At 46.8% G+C, this 20,916-nt stretch overlaps 1 protein-coding gene across 1 annotated transcript in view; it reads right to left on the reverse strand.

Annotated features, from left to right (window-relative positions):
* The window catches only part of LOC135538570 (CD82 antigen-like), a 73,593-nt gene that overhangs the window by 6,632 nt on the left and 46,045 nt on the right, over window positions 1-20,916 (reverse strand). The window contains exons 4-5 of the mRNA XM_064964461.1: window positions 14,936-15,060; window positions 11,475-11,549 (exon numbers count right to left, since the gene is read on the reverse strand). Of these exons, the coding sequence (XP_064820533.1) occupies window positions 11,475-11,549; window positions 14,936-15,060 (200 nt within the window). The remainder of the gene's footprint in view (window positions 1-11,474; window positions 11,550-14,935; window positions 15,061-20,916) is intronic.

Raw genomic sequence — 20,916 nt, forward strand, 5'->3', positions numbered from 1 at the left:
CTGATCATTGAAAACTAGCATTGTTTTGTAATGTGTTTATCTTACGGCTCCCACTCATCTCTGACCCCTCCCACTCATCTCTGACCCCTCCCACTCATCTCTGACCCCTCCCACTCATCTCCGACCCCTCCCACTCATCTCCGACCCCTCCCACTCATCTCCGACCCCTCCCACTCATCTCCGACCCCTCCCACTCATCTCCGACCCCTCCCACTCATCTCCGACCCCTCCCACTCATCTCCGACCCCTCCCCGTTCCTTCTCTGTTGAATTAGGGCAAATAGAGTTTCTCTCCCAAATGGCACCCTATTCCCTTTATAGTGCACTACTTTTAACAAGGGTGTAAAGGGCTCCAGTCAAAAGTAGTGCACTATATAGGGAATAGGGCTCTGGTCTAAAGTAGTACCACTATATAGGGAATAGGGCTCTGGTCTATAGTAGTACCACTATATAGGGAATAGGGCTCTGGTCTAAAGTAGTACCACTATATAGGGAATAGGGCTCTGGTCTATAGTAGTACCACTATATAGGGAATAGGGCTCTGGTCTACAGTAGTACCACTATATAGGGAATAGGGCTCTGGTCTATAGTAGTATCATTATATAGGGAATAGGGCTCTGGTCTATAGTAGTACCACTATATAGGGAATAGGGCTCTGGTCTATAGTAGTACCACTATATAGGGAATAGGGCTCTGGTCTATAGTAGTAGCATTATACAGGGAATAGGGCTCTGGTCAATAGTAGTACCACTATATAGGGAATAGGGCTCTGGTCTATAGTAGTAGCATTATACAGGGAATAGGGCTCTGGTCAATAGTAGTACCACTATATAGGGAATAGGGCTCTGGTCTATAGTAGTACCACTATATAGGGAATAGGGCTCTGGTCTAAAGTAGTACCACTATATAGGGAATAGGGCTCTGGTCTATAGTAGTACCACTATATAGGGAATAGGGCTCTGGTCTATAGTAGTACACTATATAGGGAATAGGGCTCTGGTCTATAGTAGTACCACTATACAGGGAACAGGGCTCTGGTCTATAGTAGTACCACTATATAGGGAATAGGGCTCTGGTCAATAGTAGTACCACTATATAGGGAATAGGGCTCTGGTCAATAGTAGTACCACTATATAGGGAATAGGGCTCTGGTCAATAGTAGTACCACTATATAGGGAATAGGGCTCTGGTCTATAGTAGTACACTATATAGGGAATAGGGCTCTGGTCTATAGTAGTACCACTATACAGGGAACAGGGCTCTGGTCTATAGTAGTACCACTATATAGGGAATAGGGCTCTGGTCAATAGTAGTACCACTATATAGGGAATAGGGCTCTGGTCTATAGTAGTACCACTATATAGGGAATAGGGCTCTGGTCTATAGTAGTAGCATTATACAGGGAATAGGGCTCTGGTCAATAGTAGTACCACTATATAGGGAATAGGGCTCTGGTCTATAGTAGTAGCATTATACAGGGAATAGGGCTCTGGTCTATAGTAGTACACTATATAGGGAATAGGGCTCTGGTCAATAGTAGTACCACTATATAGGGAATAGGGCTCTGGTCTATAGTAGTACACTATATAGGGAATAGGGCTCTGGTCAATAGTAGTACCACTATATAGGGAATAGGGCTCTGGTCAATAGTAGTACCAATATATAGGGAATAGGGCTCTGGTCTATAGTAGTACACTATATAGGGAATAGGGCTCTGGTCTATAGTAGTACCACTATACAGGGAACAGGGCTCTGGTCTATAGTAGTACCACTATATAGGGAATAGGGCTCTGGTCTATAGTAGTACCACTATATAGGGAATAGGGTTCTGGTCTATAGTAGTACCACTATATAGGGAATAGGGCTCTGGTCTAAAGTAGTACCACTATATAGGGAATAGGGCTCTGGTCTATAGTAGTACCATTATATAGGGAATAGGGCTCTGGTCTATAGTAGTACCACTATATAGGGAATAGGGCTCTGGTCTATAGTAGTACCACTATATAGGGAATAGGGCTCTGGTCTATAGTAGTAGCATTATACAGGGAATAGGGCTCTGGTCAATAGTAGTACCACTATATAGGGAATAGGGCTCTGGTCTATAGTAGTAGCATTATACAGGGAATAGGGCTCTGGTCAATAGTAGTACCACTATATAGGGAATAGGACTCTGGTCTATAGTAGTACCACTATATAGGGAATAGGGTTCTGGTCTATAGTAGTACCACTATATAGGGAATAGGGCTCTGGTCTATAGTAGTACCACTATATAGGGAATAGGGCTCTGGTCAATAGTAGTACCACTATATAGGGAATAGGGCTCTGGTCTATAGTAGTGCCACTGTATAGGGAAAAGGGCTCCATTTGGGTCAGAGTTTTTTTCTGCCCTAAAAGCTTTCAGGTGGGTGTCGTTTAAGAGCAGAACGACAGGAAGTTCGATGGTTGTTTTGTTTTGAACCTGTATTGAACCAGGAAGTCTCATTGAGGTCAGAAGGGAGACCTGGCATGTCTTCCTATGGTGAGACATGTGCTCTCTCAATGAGCCTTTACAATATTCCTCGCTTCGCATCTCCTCACTTCCTATATCCTCACCTCCTTCTCAACCGTAGGCCCGGCGACAGGCCCAGGGCCCGGCCCGGCGACAGGCCCAGGGCCCGGCCCGGCGACAGGCCCAGGGCCCGGCCCGGGCGACAGGCCCAGGGCCCGGCCCGGCGACAGGCCCAGGGCCCGGCCCGGCGACAGGCCCAGGGCCCGGCCCGGCGACAGGCCCAGGGCCCGGCCCGGCGACAGGCCCAGGCGACAGGCCCAGGCGACAGGCCCAGCGACAGGCCCAGCGACAGGCCCAGCGACAGGCCCAGCGACAGGCCCAGCGACAGGCCCAGCGACAGGCCCAGCGACAGGCCCAGCAAAAGGCCCAGCAAAAGGCCCAGCAAAAGGCCCAGCAAAAGGCCCAGCAAAAGGCCCAGCGTGGTTAGCTACATGATTTGGAACATGTCTGTTGTGTTGAAATGCTTAGTTATAGGGAACAGAGTATTACTGAGAAATCAGATCTTGTTTAAAGTGTTGAAGCAGCAACATGTCCAGTCTTGTCCATCTGGCAGAATATTACTGAGAAATCAGATCTTGTTTAAAGTGTTGAAGCAGCAACATGTCCAGTCTTGTCCATCTGGCAGAATATTACTGAGAAATCAGATCTTGTTTAAAGTGTTGAAGCAGCAACATGTCCAGTCTTGTCCATCTGGCAGAATATTACTGAGAAATCAGATCTTGTTTAAAGTGTTGAAGCAGCAACATGTCCAGTCTTGTCCATCTGGCAGAGAGGCTGCAGCCGCCGGCTGATGCTGTAAAATCCCTGAAGTTGGAGACGCTGAGAGCTCAGAGGTCAAATATACTGTTAAGATTTTCTACTGCCAAGTTTACACCTTCGCTATTACGCTGTACGCTCTTGTTGGCTGGCCCTCGGTTCATACTTGTCGCCAAACCCACTGGCTCCAGGTCATCTACAAGTCTTTGCTAGGTAAAAGACCCTGCCTTATCTCAGCTCACTGGTCACCATAGCAGCACCCACACGTAGCACGCACTCCAGCAGGTATATTTCACTGGTCATCCCCAAAGCCAATTCCTCCTTTGGTCGCCTTTCCTTCCAGTTCTCTGCTTCCAATGACTGGAACAAACTACAAAAATCACTGAAGCTGGAGACGCACATCTCCCTCACTAACTTTAAGCCTCGGCTGTCTGAGCAGCTCACAGATCACTGTACCTGTACACAGCCCATCTGTAAACAGCCCATCCAATCTACCTCATCCCCATACTGTTATTATATATATTTATTTTTGCTCCTTTGCACCCCAGTATCTCTACTTGAACATTCATCTTCTGCACATCTATCACTCCAGTGTTTAATTGCTATATTGTAATTATTTCACCACTATGGCCTATTTATTGCCTCACCTCCCTAATCTTACCTCATTTGCACACACTGTATATAGACATTTCTACTGTATTATTGACTGTATGTTTGTTTATTTCATGTGCAACTCTGTGTTGTTGTTTGTGTCGCAGTAGGTTGCTTTATATTGGCCAGGTCGCAGTTGTAAATGAGAACTTGTTCTCACCTGGCCTACCTGGTTAAATAAAGGGGACCTGGCCTACCTGGTTAAATAAATGGGACCTGGTCTACCTGGTTAAATAAAGGGGACCTGGCCTACCTGGTTAAATAAAGGCAATCTGGTCTACCTGGTTAAATAAAGGCGACCTGGTCTACCTGGTTAAATAAAGGCGACCTGGTCTACCTGGTTAAATAAAGGGGACCTGGCCTACCTGGTTAAATAAAGGGGACCTGGCCTACCTGGTTAAATAAATGGGACCTGGTCTACCTGGTTAAATAAAGGGGACCTGGCCTACCTGGTTAAATAAATGGGACCTGGTCTACCTGGTTAAATAAAGGGGACCTGGCCTACCTGGTTAAATAAAGGCGACCTGGCCTACCTGGTTAAATAAAGGCAATCTGGTCTACCTGGTTAAATAAAGGCGACCTGGTCTACCTGGTTAAATAAAGGTGATCTGGTCTACCTGGTTAAATAAAGGTGATCTGGTCTACCTGGTTAAATAAAGGCGATCTGGTCTACCTGGTTAAATAAAGGTGATCTGGTCTACCTGGTTAAATAAAGGTGATCTGGTCTACCTGGTTAAATAAAGGTGATCTGGCCTACCTGGTTAAATAAAGGTGATCTGGTCTACCTGGTTAAATAAAGGTGATCTGGTCTACCTGGTTAAATAAAGGTGATCTGGCCTACCTGGTTAAATAAAGGTGATCTGGCCTACCTGGTTAAATAAAGGTGATCTGGCCTACCTGGTTAAATAAAGGTGATCTGGTCTACCTGGTTAAATAAAGGTGATCTGGTCTACCTGGTTAAATAAAGGTGAAATAAAAAACAAAATGAATGTTAAATGTTAGATCCAGACTTGGTTCTATTTCAGATCCAAAAAGCAGGAAACTTCAGGCATAATATCTATGGCTGTCCCAAACAGCACCCTCTTCCCTATATAGTGCACTAATTCAGAGATAATATCTAAGGCTGTCCCAAACAGCACCCTCTTCCCTAAGTAGTGCAGTACTTCAGGGATAATATATATGGCTGTCCCAAACAGCACCCTCTTCCCTAAGTAGTGCAGTACTTCAGGGATAATATATATGGCTGTCCCAAACAGCACCCTCTTCCCTAAGTAGTGCAGTACTTCAGGGATAATATATATGGCTGTCCCAAACAGCACCCTCTTCCCTAAGTAGTGCAGTACTTCAGGGATAATATCTATGGCTGTCCCAAACAGCACCCTCTTCCCTAAGTAGTGCAGTACTTCAGGGATAATATCTATGGCTGTCCCAAACAGCACCCTCTTCCCTAAGTAGTGCAGTACTTCAGGGATAATATATATGGCTGTCCCAAACAGCACCCTCTTCCCTAAGTAGTGCAGTACTTCAGGGATAATATATATGGCTGTCCCAAACAGCACCCTCTTCCCTAAGTAGTGCAGTACTTCAGGGATAATATATATGGCTGTCCCAAACAGCACCCTCTTCCCTAAGTAGTGCAGTACTTCAGGGATAATATATATGGCTTTCCCAAACAGCACCCTCTTCCCTAAGTAGTGCAGTACTTCAGGGATAATATATATGGCTTTCCCAAACAGCACCCTCTTCCCTAAGTAGTGCAGTACTTCAGGGATAATATATATGGCTGTCCCAAACAGCACCCTCTTCCCTAAGTAGTGCAGTACTTCAGGGATAATATATATGGCTGTCCCAAACAGCACCCTCTTCCCTAAGTAGTGCAGTACTTCAGGGATAATATATATGGCTTTCCCAAACAGCACCCTCTTCCCTAAGTAGTGCAGTACTTCAGGGATAATATCTATGGCTGTCCCAAACAGCACCCTCTTCCCTAAGTAGTGCAGTACTTCAGGGATAATATATATGGCTGTCCCAAACAGCACCCTCTTCCCTAAGTAGTGCAGTACTTCAGGGATAATATCTATGGCTGTCCCAAACAGCACCCTCTTCCCTAAGTAGTGCAGTACTTCAGGGATAATATATATGGCTTTCCCAAACAGCACCCTCTTCCCTAAGTAGTGCAGTACTTCAGGGATAATATCTATGGCTGTCCCAAACAGCACCCTCTTCCCTAAGTAGTGCAGTACTTCAGGGATAATATCTATGGCTGTCCCAAACAGCACCCTCTTCCCTAAGTAGTGCAGTACTTCAGGGATAATATCTATGGCTGTCCCAAACAGCACCCTCTTCCCTAAGTAGTGCAGTACTTCAGGGATAATATATATGGCTGTCCCAAACAGCACCCTCTTCCCTAAGTAGTGCAGTACTTCAGGGATAATATCTATGGCTGTCCCAAACAGCACCCTCTTCCCTAAGTAGTGCAGTACTTCAGGGATAATATATATGGCTTTCCCAAACAGCACCCTCTTCCCTAAGTAGTGCAGTACTTCAGGGATAATATATATGGCTGTCCCAAACAGCACCCTCTTCCCTAAGTAGTGCAGTACTTCAGGGATAATATCTATGGCTGTCCCAAACAGCACCCTCTTCCCTAAGTAGTGCAGTACTTCAGGGATAATATCTATGGCTGTCCCAAACAGCACCCTCTTCCCTAAGTAGTGCAGTACTTCAGGGATAATATCTATGGCTGTCCCAAACAGCACCCTCTTCCCTAAGTAGTGCAGTACTTCAGGGATAATATATATGGCTGTCCCAAACAGCACCCTCTTCCCTAAGTAGTGCAGTACTTCAGGGATAATATCTATGGCTGTCCCAAACAGCACCCTCTTCCCTAAGTAGTGCAGTACTTCAGGGATAATATCTATGGCTGTCCCAAACAGCACCCTCTTCCCTAAGTAGTGCAGTACTTCAGGGATAATATATATGGCTTTCCCAAACAGCACCCTCTTCCCTAAGTAGTGCAGTACTTCAGGGATAATATATATGGCTTTCCCAAACAGCACCCTCTTCCCTAAGTAGTGCAGTACTTCAGGGATAATATATATGGCTGTCCCAAACAGCACCCTCTTCCCTAAGTAGTGCAGTACTTCAGGGATAATATATATGGCTGTCCCAAACAGCACCCTCTTCCCTAAGTAGTGCAGTACTTCAGGGATAATATCTATGGCTGTCCCAAACAGCACCCTCTTCCCTAAGTAGTGCAGTACTTCAGGGATAATATCTATGGCTTTCCCAAACAGCACCCTCTTCCCTAAGTAGTGCAGTACTTCAGGGATAATATCTATGGCTGTCCCAAACAGCACCCTCTTCCCTAAGTAGTGCAGTACTTCAGGGATAATATCTATGGCTGTCCCAAACAGCACCCTCTTCCCTAAGTAGTGCAGTACTTCAGGGATAATATATATGGCTTTCCCAAACAGCACCCTCTTCCCTAAGTAGTGCAGTACTTCAGGGATAATATATATGGCTTTCCCAAACAGCACCCTCTTCCCTAAGTAGTGCAGTACTTCAGGGATAATATATATGGCTGTCCCAAACAGCACCCTCTTCCCTAAGTAGTGCAGTACTTCAGGGATAATATATATGGCTGTCCCAAACAGCACCCTCTTCCCTAAGTAGTGCAGTACTTCAGGGATAATATCTATGGCTGTCCCAAACAGCACCCTCTTCCCTAAGTAGTGCAGTACTTCAGGGATAATATATATGGCTGTCCCAAACAGCACCCTCTTCCCTAAGTAGTGCAGTACTTCAGGGATAATATATATGGCTGTCCCAAACAGCACCCTCTTCCCTAAGTAGTGCAGTACTTCAGGGATAATATATATGGCTGTCCCAAACAGCACCCTCTTCCCTAAGTAGTGCAGTACTTCAGGGATAATATCTATGGCTGTCCCAAACAGCACCCTCTTCCCTAAGTAGTGCAGTACTTCAGGGATAATATATATGGCTGTCCCAAACAGCACCCTCTTCCCTAAGTAGTGCAGTACTTCAGGGATAATATCTATGGCTGTCCCAAACAGCACCCTCTTCCCTAAGTAGTGCAGTACTTCAGGGATAATATCTATGGCTTTCCCAAACAGCACCCTCTTCCCTAAGTAGTGCAGTACTTCAGGGATAATATCTATGGCAAACAGCACCCTCTTCCCTAAGTAGTGCAGTACTTCAGGGATAATATATATGGCTGTCCCAAACAGCACCCTCTTCCCTATATAGTGCACTACTTCAGGGATAATATCTATGGCTGTCCCAAACAGCACCCTCTTCCCTATATAGTGCACTACTTCAGGGATAATATCTATGGCTGTCCCAAACAGCACCCTCTTCCCTAAGTAGTGCAGTACTTCAGGGATAATATATATGGCTGTCCAAAACAGCACCCTCTTCCCTAAGTAGTGCAGTACTTCAGGGATAATATATATGGCTGTCCCAAACAGCACCCTCTTCCCTATATAGTGCACTACTTCAGAGATAATATCTATGGCTGACCCAAACAGCACCCTCTTCCCTAAGTAGTGCACTAATTCAGGGATACATAAGAGATAATATCTATGGCTGTCCCAAATGCCATCCTCCTCCCTAAGTAGTGCACTATAGAGGGAAGTGGGTGCCGTTTGGGACTCAAACAATATTTGTGTCTGAGAGGTGGATTTCAGCTGTACGGTGTTTCCTAGTCAGATATTTCCCTTCAAGTCCACTGGGAGAGACAGGCAGTGTGTGTGTGTGTGTGTGTGTGTGTGTGTGTGTGTGTGTGTGTGTGTGTGTACCAAGCCAAACTATCCTATCCAGCCAGGATGGGTTCCGTTCCATTACAAGTCTATATCTTCTGTTACAATCTGCTAGGTCATTCCAAACCAGCTAGAAAGTTATAGAAGGTGTGTGTGTGTGTGTGCATGTTTCTCCAAGTATCCACATCTGTGTTCAAACATCTCTCCAGCTGGTGTGTGTGTGTTCCTACGAGCAGCAGTCACCCTCTCTCTGACCCCTCTCCTCACCGACACACACCTCTCTCTCTGACCCCTCTGCTTACTTCCTCTCACTGACAGACACACACCTGGCCAGGCTTTCCTCTGGTCCTCCTGGGGCCTCTGGGGCCAAGGCCTCCTTAAACACTAGTGCCTCGTTCCATATGTGTTATTTCATTTTGATGTCTTACCTATTATTCTACATGTATATGTTGTTCTGGTCCAGTAGAATGTATATGTTGTTCTGGTCCAGTAGAATGTATATGTTGTTCTGGTCCAGTAGAATGTATATGTTGTTCTGGTCCTATATAATGTTGTTCTGGTCCAGTAGAATGTATATGTTGTTCTGGTCCTATAGAATGTTGTTCTGGTCCCATAGAATGTTGTTCTGGTCCAGTAGAAAGTATATGTTATTCTGGTCCTATAGAATGTATATGTTATTCTGGTCCAGTAGAATGTATATGTTGTTCTGGTCCTATAGAATGTTGTTCTGGTCCAGTAGAATGCATGTTATTCTGGTCCTATAGAATGTATATGTTGTTCTGGTCCAGTAGAATGTTGTTCTGGTCCAGTAGAATGCATGTTATTCTGGTCCTATAGAATGTATATGTTGTTCTGGTCCAGTAGAATGTTGTTCTGGTCCAGTAGAATGCATGTTATTCTGGTCCTATAGAATGTATATGTTGTTCTGGTCCAGTAGAATGTATATGTTATTCTGGTCCTATAGAATGCATATGTTATTCTGGCCCTATAGAATGTATGTGTTATTCTGGTCTGGTCATATAGAATGCATGTGTTATTCTGGTCCTATAGAATGCATATGTTATTCTGGTCCTATAGAATGCATATGTTATTCTGGTCCTATAGAATGTACATGTTATTCTGGTCCTGTAGAATGTACATGTTATTCTGGTCCTGTAGAATGTACATGTTATTCTGGTCCTATAGAATGCATATGCTATTCTGGTCCTATAGAATGCATATGTTATTCTGGTCCTATAGAATGCATATGCTATTCTGGTCCTATAGAATGCATATGTTATTCTGGTCCAGTAGAATGCATATGTTATTCTGGTCCTATAGAATGTACATGTTATTCTGGTCCTATAGAATGTACATGTTATTCTGGCCCTATAGAATGTGTATGTTATTCTGGTCCTATAGAATGTACATGTTATTCTGGTCCTATAGAATGTACATGTTATTCTGGCCCTATAGAATGTGTATGTTATTCTGGCCCTATAGAATGTGTATGTTATTCTGGCCCTATAGAATGTGTATGTTATTCTGGTCCAGTAGAATGTATGTTATTCTGGTCCAGTAGAATGTATATGTTATTCTGGTCCTATATAATGTATAAATTATTCTGGTCCTATAGAATGTATATGTTATTCTGGTCCTATAGAATGTATATATTATTCTGGTCCTATAGAATGTACATGTTATTCTGGTCCTGGTCCTATAGAATGTATATGTTGTTCTGGTCCTATAGAATGTATATGTTGTTCTGGTCCTATAGAATGTACATGTTGTTCTGGTCCTATAGAATGTACATGTTATTCTGGTCCTATAGAATGTACATGTTATTCTGGCCCTATAGAATGTGTATGTTATTCTGGCCCTATAGAATGTGTATGTTATTCTGGCCCTATAGAATGTGTATGTTATTCTGGTCCAGTAGAATGTGTATGTTATTCTGGTCCAGTAGAATGTATATGTTATTCTGGTCCAGTAGAATGTATGTTATTCTGGTCCAGTAGAATGTATGTTATTCTGGTCCAGTAGAATGTATATGTTATTCTGGTCCTATATAATGTATAAATTATTCTGGTCCTATAGAATGTATATGTTATTCTGGTCCTATAGAATGTATATATTATTCTTGTCCTATAGAATGTACATGTTATTCTGGTCCTATAGAATGTATATATTATTCTGGTCCTATAGAATGTATATGTTATTCTGGTCCTATAGAATGTATATGTTTTTCTGGTCCTATAGAATGTATATGTTGTTCTGGTCCTATAGAATGTATATGTTGTTCTGGTCCTATAGAATGTATATGTTGTTCTGGTCCAGTATAATGCATTAACACAGCTTTTGGTAGCGTGTTCTGACTGTAAGTAATAAGGTGTAATCAGTCTCAGAACAAGGTGTTGTCTCAAGGGTGAAGGGTGAGTCACTTTCTACAGAACAGGTTGTGTTCAGGCGGGTTCAACATTCTGGAATGTTCAGGTACACAGACACACCGTGTAGTGTTTAAGAGCAGTGGCAGTGAAGAGCTTTGGGCCAGTAACCAAAATATTGCTGGTTCGAATCCCCGAGCTGACCAGTTGAAAAATCTGTCGATGTGCCCTTGAGCAAGGCACTTATCCACTGTGACTTACAGGAGCAGTTAGGGTTAAGTGTGTTTGCTAAATTACAAAATGACATACTTTTCTGACATCTCTCTTTCCTGAACTCGACCAACAACAGGTGTAAACAGGAAGTGACATCACTCACCAGGTCCTTCTGGAAGTAGATGAGTACACCGGCTGCCACCTGACCAATCAGAATCAGCAGCAGGCAGGTGAAGTACTGGGGAGGAAGAGAGGATCATGGGATATATGAGATGACATCACCCTGGCAACAGTCCATCATAACAATACATAAACACATCCACCCAATCGCCAGACATCATCCCCTGCAGCATCGTTCAGATATCAACACCACTTTGCCTTCAAATAGAAATGCATTATGTATTCAACTATGGATGTAAATAATGGACCAGGATGTGAACTTCCACATCATCTCCTAGACGCTGCTACAATATCCAACAGGAACGGCCACGGGGCTTTGTGTTGCTACAATATCCAACAGGAACAGCCACTACTGGAACAGCCACGGGGCTTTGTGTTGCTACAATATCCAACAGGAACAGCCACGGGGCTTTGTGTTGCTACAATATCCAACAGGAACAGCCACGGGGCTTTGTGTTGCTACAATATCCAACAGGAACAGCCACGGGGCTTTGTGTTGCTACAATATCCAACAGGAACAGCCACGGGGCTTTGTGTTGCTACAATATCCAACAGGAACAGCTACGGGGCTTTGTGTTGCTACAATATCCAACAGGAACAGCCACGGGGCTTTGTGTTGCTACAATATCCAACAGGAACAGCCACGGGGCTTTGTGTTGCTACAATATCCAACAGGAACAGCCACGGGGCTTTGTGTTGCTACAATATCCAACAGGAACAGCCACGGGGCTTTCTGTTGCTACAATATCCAACAGGAACAGCCACGGGGCTTTGTGTTGCTACAATATCCAACTGGAACAGCCACGGGGCTTTCTGTTGCTACAATATCCAACAGGAACAGCCACGGGGCTTTCTGTTGCTACAATATCCAACAGGAACAGCCACGGGGCTTTCTGTTGCTACAATATCCAACAGGAACAGCCACGGGGCTTTCTGTTGCTACAATATCCAACTGGAACAGCCACGGGGCATTGTGTTGCTACAATATCCAACAGGAACAGCCACGGGGCTTTGTGTGTCAACAATATCCAACTGGAACAGCCACGGGGCTTTCTGTTGCTACAATATCCAACAGGAACAGCCACGGGGCTTTGTGTTGCTACAATATCCAACAGGAACAGCCACGGGGCTTTCTGTTGCTACAATATCCAACAGGAACAGCCACGGGGCTTTCTGTTACTACAATATCCAACAGGAACAGCCACGGGGCTTTGTGTTGCTACAATATCCAACAGGAACGGCCACGGGGCTTTGTGTTGCTACAATATCCAACAGGAACAGCCACGGGGCTTTGTGTTGCTACAATATCCAACAGGAACAGCCACGGGGCTTTCTGTTGCTACAATATCCAACAGGAACAGCCACGGGGCTTTCTGTTGCTACAATATCCAACTGGAACAGCCACGGGGCATTGTGTTGCTACAATATCCAACAGGAACAGCCACGGGGCTTTGTGTGTCAACAATATCCAACTGGAACAGCCACGGGGCTTTCTGTTACTACAATATCCAACAGGAACAGCCACGGGGCTTTGTGTGTCAACAATATCCATCTGGAACAGCCACTACTGGAACAGCCACGGGGCTTTGTGTTGCTACAATATCCAACTGGAACAGCCACGGGGCTTTGTGTGTCAACAATATCCATCTGGAACAGCCACTACTGGAACAGCCACGGGGCTTTGTGTTGCTACAATATCCAACTGGAACAGCCACGGGGCTTTGTGTGTCAACAATATCCATCTGGAACAGCCACTACTGGAACAGCCACGGGGCTTTGTGTTGCTACAATATCCAACAGGAACAGCCACAGGGCTTTGTGTTGCTACAATATCCTACTGGAACAGCCACTACTGGAACAGCCACTACTGGAACAGCCACTACAGGAACAGCCACTACAGGAACAGCCACTACTGGAACAGCCACTACTGGAACAGCCACTACTGGAACAGCCACTACTGGAACAGCCACTACTGGAACAGCCACTACTGGAACAGCCACGGGGCTTTGTGTTGCTGCAATATCCAACAGGAACAGCCACTACAGGAACAGCCACTACTGGAACACCCACTACTGGAACAGCCACTACAGGAACAGCCACTACAGGAACAGCCACTACAGGAACAGCCACTACTGGAACAGCCACTACAGGAACAGCCACTACTGGAACAGCCACTACTGGAACAGCCACGGGGCTTTGTGAGCGACTCCTCCCTGTACAGTAGTTTGTAATGCATTCACACTAGCATACACTGAGTGGACAAAACATTAGGAACACCTTCCTTCTATTGAGTTGCGGCCACTTTTTGTCCTCATAACAGACTCAATTCATCGGGGCGTGATTTCTACAAGGTGTTGAAAGCCTTCCACAGGGTCTCTACAAGGTGTTGAAAGCCTTCCACAGGGACTCTACAAGGTGTTGAAAGCCTTCCACAGGGACTCTACAAGGTGTCGAAAGCCTTCCACAGGGATGCTGGTTCATGTTGACTCCAGTGCTTCCCACAGTTGTGTCAAGTTGGCTGGATGTCCTTTAGGTGGTGGACCGTTCTTAATACACACAGGAAACTGTTGAGAGTGAAAAACCCAGCATCGTTGCAGTTCTTGACACAAACCAGTGTTCCTGACACCTACTACCGTACACCGTTCAAAGGCACCTCAATATTTTGTCTTGTCCTTTCACCCTCTGAATGGCCCACATACACAATCCATGTCTCAAGGTTTAAAAATCCTTCTTTAACCCGTCTCCTCCCCTTCATCTACACTGATAGAAGTGGATTTAACAAGAGACATCAATAAGGGATCATAGACTGACCAGGTGAAAGCTATGTCAATGGAAAGAGCAGGTGTTCCTAATGTTTTGTCCACTCAGTGTAGATGTTGGAGATGTGAGTGCCTGTGTGTATGTCTGTGAGTGCCTGTGTGTATGTCTGTATGTCTGTGAGTGCCTGTGTGTATGTCTGTGAGTGCCTGTGTGTATGTCTGTGAGTGCCTGTGTGTATGTCTGTGAGTGCCTGTGTGTATGTCTGTGAGTGCCTGTGTGTATGTCTGTGAGTGCCTGTGTGTATGTCTGTGAGTGCCTGTGTGTATGTCTGTGAGTGCCTGTGTGTATGTCTGTGAGTGCCTGTGTGTATGTCTGTGAGTGCCTGTGTGTATGTCTGTGAGTGCCTGTGTGTATGTCTGTGAGTGCCTGGGTATGTCTGTGAGTGCCTGGGTATGTCTGTGAGTGCCTGGGTATGTCTGTGAGTGCCTGGGTATGTCTGTGAGTGCCTGGGTATGTCTGTGAGTGCCTGGGTATGTCTGTGAGTGCCTGGGTATGTCTGTGAGTGCCTGGGTATGTCTGTGAGTGCCTGTGTGTATGTCTGTGAGTGCCTGTGTGTATGTCTGTGTGTGCCTGTGTGTATGTCTGTGTGTGCCTGTGTGTATGTCTGTGTGTGTGTGCACTCACCAGGCCCAGCAGACAGCGGATCTCGTAGATAGCCCCCAGGCAACCCAGGAAGCCCATCAACATGGAGAGACCACCGACACCTATCAGGATGTAGGAAGCTATCTTCAGCACTGTGGAGGACTCTTCTGTAGAGAGAAACAAAGCAACACTCGCAGGTTAGCACATTAGCATCGCTATGGTAAAAACCTTACATAGGCTAGCATTTTAGCATACCTACAGTACACCATGGGGGACTCCTCTGAAGAGGTGGGAACAAGCAGACTCGTTAGCATATCTGCTGTTAACACATATAGGTTAGCAGTTTAGCAATCGACTACTGTGCAGGCTTGTATTTAAGCAGTCTGATGTAGGCGATACACAGGCTAGTATTTTAGCATCGCTATGGTAAAACGACTTGATTAGTGTAGTGTCAACATCGCAGCCACTGCCAGCTAGCCTACTCCAGCAGTACTGTATCATTTCAATCATTTTAGTCAATAAGATTCTTGCTACGTAAGCTTAACTTTCTGAACATTCGAGACGTGTAGTCCACTTGTCATTCCAATCTCCTTTGCATTAGCGTAGCCTCTTCTGTAGCCTGTCAACTATGTGTCTATCTATCCCTGTTCTCTCTGGAACAGCCACCTCTCTGCACAGACCATACAAACGCTCCACACCGCGTGGCCGCGGCCACCCTAATCTGGTGGTCCCAGCGCGCACGACCCACGTGGAGTTCCAGGTCTCCGGTAGCCTCTGGAACTGACGATCTGCAGCCAACAAGGCAGAGTTCATCTCAGCCTATGCCTCCCTCCAGTCCCTCGACTTCTTGGCACTGACGGAAACATGGATCACCACAGATAACACTGCTACTCCTACTGCTCTCTCTTCGTCCGCCCACGTGTTCTCGCACACCCCGAGAGCTTCTGGTCAGCGGGGTGGTGGCACCGGGATCCTCATCTCTCCCAAGTGGTCATTCTCTCTTTCTCCCCTTACCCATCTGTCTATCGCCTCCTTTGAATTCCATGCTGTCACAGTTACCAGCCCTTTCAAGCTTAACATCCTTATCATTTATCGCCCTCCAGGTTCCCTCGGAGAGTTCATCAATGAGCTTGATGCCTTGATAAGCTCCTTTCCTGAGGACGGCTCACCTCTCACAGTCCTGGGCGACTTTAACCTCCCCACGTCTACCTTTGACTCATTCCTCTCTGCCTCCTTCTTTCCACTCCTCTACTCTTTTGACCTCACCCTCTCACCTTCCCCCCCTACTCACAAGGCAGGCAATACGCTCGACCTCATCTTTACTAGATGCTGTTCTTCCACTAACCTCATTGCAACTCACATCCAAATCTCCGACCACTACCTTGTATCCTTTTCCCTCTCGCTCTCATCCAACACTTCCCATACTGCCCCTACTCGGATGGTATCGCGCCGTCCCAACCTTCGCTCTCTCTCCCCGCTACTCTCTCCTCTTCCATCCTATCATCTCTTCCCTCTGCTCATACCTTCTCCAACCTATCTCCTGATTCTGCCTCCTCAACCCTCCTCTCTTCCCTTTCTGCATCCTTTGACTCTCTATGTCCCCTATCCTCCAGGCCGGCTCGGTCCTCCCCTCCCGCTCCGTGGCTCGACGACTCATTGCGAGCTCACAGAACAGAGCTCCGGGCAGCCGAGCGGAAATGGAGGAAAACTCGCCTCCCTGCGGACCTGGCATCCTTTCACTCCCTCCTCTCTACATTTTCCTCCTCTGTCTCTGCTGCTAAAGCCACTTTCTACCACTCTAAATTCCAAGCATCTGCCTCTAACCCTAGGAAGCTCTTTGCCACCTTCTCCTCCCTCCTGAATCCTCCTCCCTCCTGAATCCTCCTCCCCCTCCCCCCCCTCCTCCCTCTCTGCAGATGACTTCGTCAACCATTTTGAAAAGAAGGTCGACGACATCCGATCCTCGTTTGCTAAGTCAAACGACACCGCTGGTTCTGCTCACACTGCCCTACCCTGTGCTCTGACCTCTTTCTCCCTCTCTCTCCAGATGAAATCTCGCTTCTTGTGACGGCCGGCCGCCCAACAACCTGCCCGCTTGACCCTATCCCCTCCTCTCTTCTCCAGACCATTTCCGGAGACCTTCTCCCTTACCTCACCTCGCTCATCAACTCATCCCTGACCGCTGGCTACGTCCCTTCCGTCTTCAAGAGAGCGAGAGTTGCACCCCTTCTGAAAAAACCTACACTCGATCCCTCCGATGTCAACAACTACAGACCAGTATCCCTTCTCTCTTTTCTCTCCAAAACTCTTGAACGTGCCGTCCTTGGCTAGCTCTCCCGCTATCTCTCTCAGAATGACCTTCTTGATCCAAATCAGTCAGGTTTCAAGACTAGTCATTCAACTGAGACTGCTCTTCTCTGTATCACGGAGGCGCTCCGCACTGCTAAAGCTAACTCTCTCTCCTCTGCTCTCATCCTTCTAGACCTATCGGCTGCCTTCGATACTGTGAACCATCAGATCCTCCTCTCCACCCTCTCCGAGTTGGGCATCTCCCGGCGCGGCCCACGCTTGGATTGCGTCCTACCTGACAGGTCGCTCCTACCAGGTGGCGTGGCGAGAATCTGTCTCCTCACCACGCGCTCTCACCACTGGTGTCCCCCAGGGCTCTGTTCTAGGCCCTCTCCTATTCTCGCTATACACCAAGTCACTTGGCTCTGTCATAACCTTACATGGTCTCTCCTATCATTGCTATGTAGACGACACACAATTAATCTTCTCCTTTCCCCCTTCTGATGACCAGGTGGCGAATCGCATCTCTGCATGTCTGGCAGACATATCAGTGTGGATGACGAATCACCACCTCAAGCTGAACCTCGGCAAGACGGAGCTGCTCTTCCTCCCGGGGAAGGACTGCCCGTTCCATGATCTCGCCATCACGGTTGACAACTCCATTGTGTCCTCCTCCCAGAGCGCTAAGAACCTTGGCGTGATCCTGGACAACACCCTGTCGTTCTCAACCAACATCATGGCGGTGGCCCGTTCCTGTAGGTTCATGCTCTACAACATCCGCAGAGTACGACCCTGCCTCACACAGGAAGCGGCGCAGGTCCTAATCCAGGCACTTGTCATCTCCCGTCTGGATTACTGCAACTCGCTGTTGGCTGGGCTCCCTGCCTGTGCCATTAAACCCCTACAACTCATCCAGAACGCCGCAGCCCGTTTGGTGTTCAACCTTCCCAAGTTCTCTCACGTCACCCCGCTCCTCCGCTCTCTCCACTGGCTTCCAGTTGAAGCTCGCATCCGCTACAAGACCATGGTGCTTGCCTACGGAGCTGTGAGGGGAACGGCACCGCAGTACCTCCAGGCTCTGATCAGGCCCTACACCCAAACAAGGGCACTGCGTTCATCCACCTCTGGCCTGCTCGCCTCCCTACCACTGAGGAAGTACAGTTCCCGCTCAGCCCAGTCAAAACTGTTCGCTGCTCTGGCCCCCCAATGGTGGAACAAACTCCCTCACGACGCCAGGACAGCAGAGTCAATCACCACCTTCCGGAGACACCTGAAACCCCACCTCTTCAAGGAATACCTAGGATAGGATCAGTAATCCTTCTCCCCCCTTAAATGATTTAGATGCACTATTGTAAGTGGCTGTTCCACTGGATGTCAGAAGGTGAATTCACCAATTTGTAAGTCGCTCTGGATAAGAGCGTCTGCTAAATGACTTAAATGTAAATGTAAATGTAAAAACCATATATAGGCTAGCATGTTAGCGCACCTACTACACAGTGACAGGCATTTTAGCCCATTCATCCCTTAGCAGACACCACGTTCTGCCTCACGTCCGACAGGTAGACAGACAGACAGTAGAATATAACAGACATCTTCCTATAAGGCCACTAAATTCCCACAAAACCAAAAGGAGACCTGAACTCAAACCAGCATATCTGTTCATGGAAACAGTTCTGGGAATTCTGGCTTCTATAAAAAATAAAAGTCAACTGGAGCCAGAGAGAGATTAGGTCTGCATTTCAAATGGCACCCTTTTCCCGATATAGTGCACTACTTTTGACCAAAAAGTCAAAAAAAAAAAAATGTTAAATATTGTGCACTATATAGGGAACAGTGTGCAATTTGGGACATAGATTTTGTCTGGCAACAGGAGGAATGATATATGTTACTCCGAGGACACTGTTCTCAGTGTGTGTGTGTGTATGTGTGTGTGTGTGTGTCACTGCCAAACATTCTGAGGCTTTCAAAGGAAAGAGAGAAGCATGTTTCTGTGGACCACTCCGGAGGTCTGGAACCAGACGTGTGCCGTCACGGAGCCCCAAACTTTCTGCAAAGCCCAGAAAACCCACCACTGAGACACAGAGAGAACGGACAGTTCAACCTCATCTCAAGTATTTCGTTGAAGAGGACGTCGTCCTTGGAGACAGAGACGAGCTCCTGAGATCCCCAGAGGTTTTCACTATAACGGCAGAAACATCTGGCCCTCCATGCAAATCAAAGTGTTTTTTTGTCAGCGCAGTGTCAGTGTACAGTACAGTGCAGTGTCAGTGTACAGTACAGCGCAGTGTCAGCATAGTGTCAGTGTAGAGTACAGTGTAGTGTCAGTGCAGTAGAGTGAAATGCTTCCTTGCAAGAAATGCTTACACAAGATGTGAAACCAAATGTATACAGGTCATGGAGACGAAGCGAACTCAGTACACAGAAAAAACAGTATCCTATTTAAAACCGTGATGAAATGGCTGTGGTTGGGTCACGCTATACTCTAGCGTGTGACCAATGTGGAATACAGGAAGTTCAATAATGCCATGCTGGCGGAGTTCTTCTTCTTCTTCTAAGCGGTATGACTGTGGCAATATTACTGAAGGAATATGTCAACCTCTGGATGGGAACCCTCATTCCCAGCCAAAGCAGTTTAACCAGACATGTCTCTGATTATTAGAGACAGACCCTGCAGCACTTCACAGATCCCTCTTCTCATTACCGTTACTCTCACGTTGGAACGGCTAGAGAACAGATCCCTCTCCTCTAACGTTGGAACGGCTAGAGAACAGATCCCTCTACTCTAACGTTGGAACGGCTAGAGAACAGATCCCTCTCCTCATTACCGTTACTCTCACGTTGGAACGGCTAGAGAACAGATCCCTCTCCTCTCACGCTGGAACGGCTAGAGAACAGATCCCTCTCCTCTCACGTTGGAACGGCTCGAGAACAGATCCCTCTCCTCTCATGTTGGAACGGCTAGAGAACAGATCCCTCTCCTCTAACGTTGGAACGACTAGAGAACAGATCCCTCTCCTCTCACGCTGGAACGGCTAGAGAACAGATCCCTCTCCTCTCACGTTGGAACGGCTAGAGAACAGATCCCTCTCCTCTCATGTTGGAACGGCTAGAGAACAGATCCCTCTCCTCTCACGTTGGAACGGCTAGAGAACAGATCCCTCTCCTCTCACGTTGGAACGGCTAGAGAACAGATCCCTCTCCTCTCACGTTGGAACGGCTAGAGAACAGATCCCTCTCCTCTCACGTTGGAACGGCTAGAGAACAGATCCCTCTACTCTAACGTTGGAACGGCTAGAGAACAGATCCCTCTACTCTAACGTTGGAACGGCTAGAGAACAGATCCCTCTCCTCTAACGTTGGAACGGCTAGAGAACAGATCCCTCTACTCTAACGTTGGAACGGCTAGAGAACAGATCCCTCTCCTCATTACAGTTACTCTCACGTTGGAACGGCTAGAGAACAGATCCCTCTCCTCTAACGTTGGAACGGCTGGAGAACAGATCCCTCTACTCTAACGTTGGAACGGCTAGAGAACAGATCCCTCTCCTCATTACAGTTACTCTCACGTTGGAACGGCTAGAGAACAGATCCCTCTCCTCTAACGTTGGAACGGCTAGAGAACAGATCCCTCTCCTCTAACGTTGGAACGGCTAGAGAACAGATCCCTCTCCTCTAACGTTGGAACGGCTAGAGAACAGATCCCTCTCCTCTAACGTTGGAACGGCTGGAGAACA

Source organism: Oncorhynchus masou, unplaced genomic scaffold, assembly GCF_036934945.1.
Source record: "Oncorhynchus masou masou isolate Uvic2021 unplaced genomic scaffold, UVic_Omas_1.1 unplaced_scaffold_984, whole genome shotgun sequence".
In the NCBI taxonomy this organism is placed as follows: Eukaryota; Metazoa; Chordata; class Actinopteri; order Salmoniformes; family Salmonidae; genus Oncorhynchus; species Oncorhynchus masou.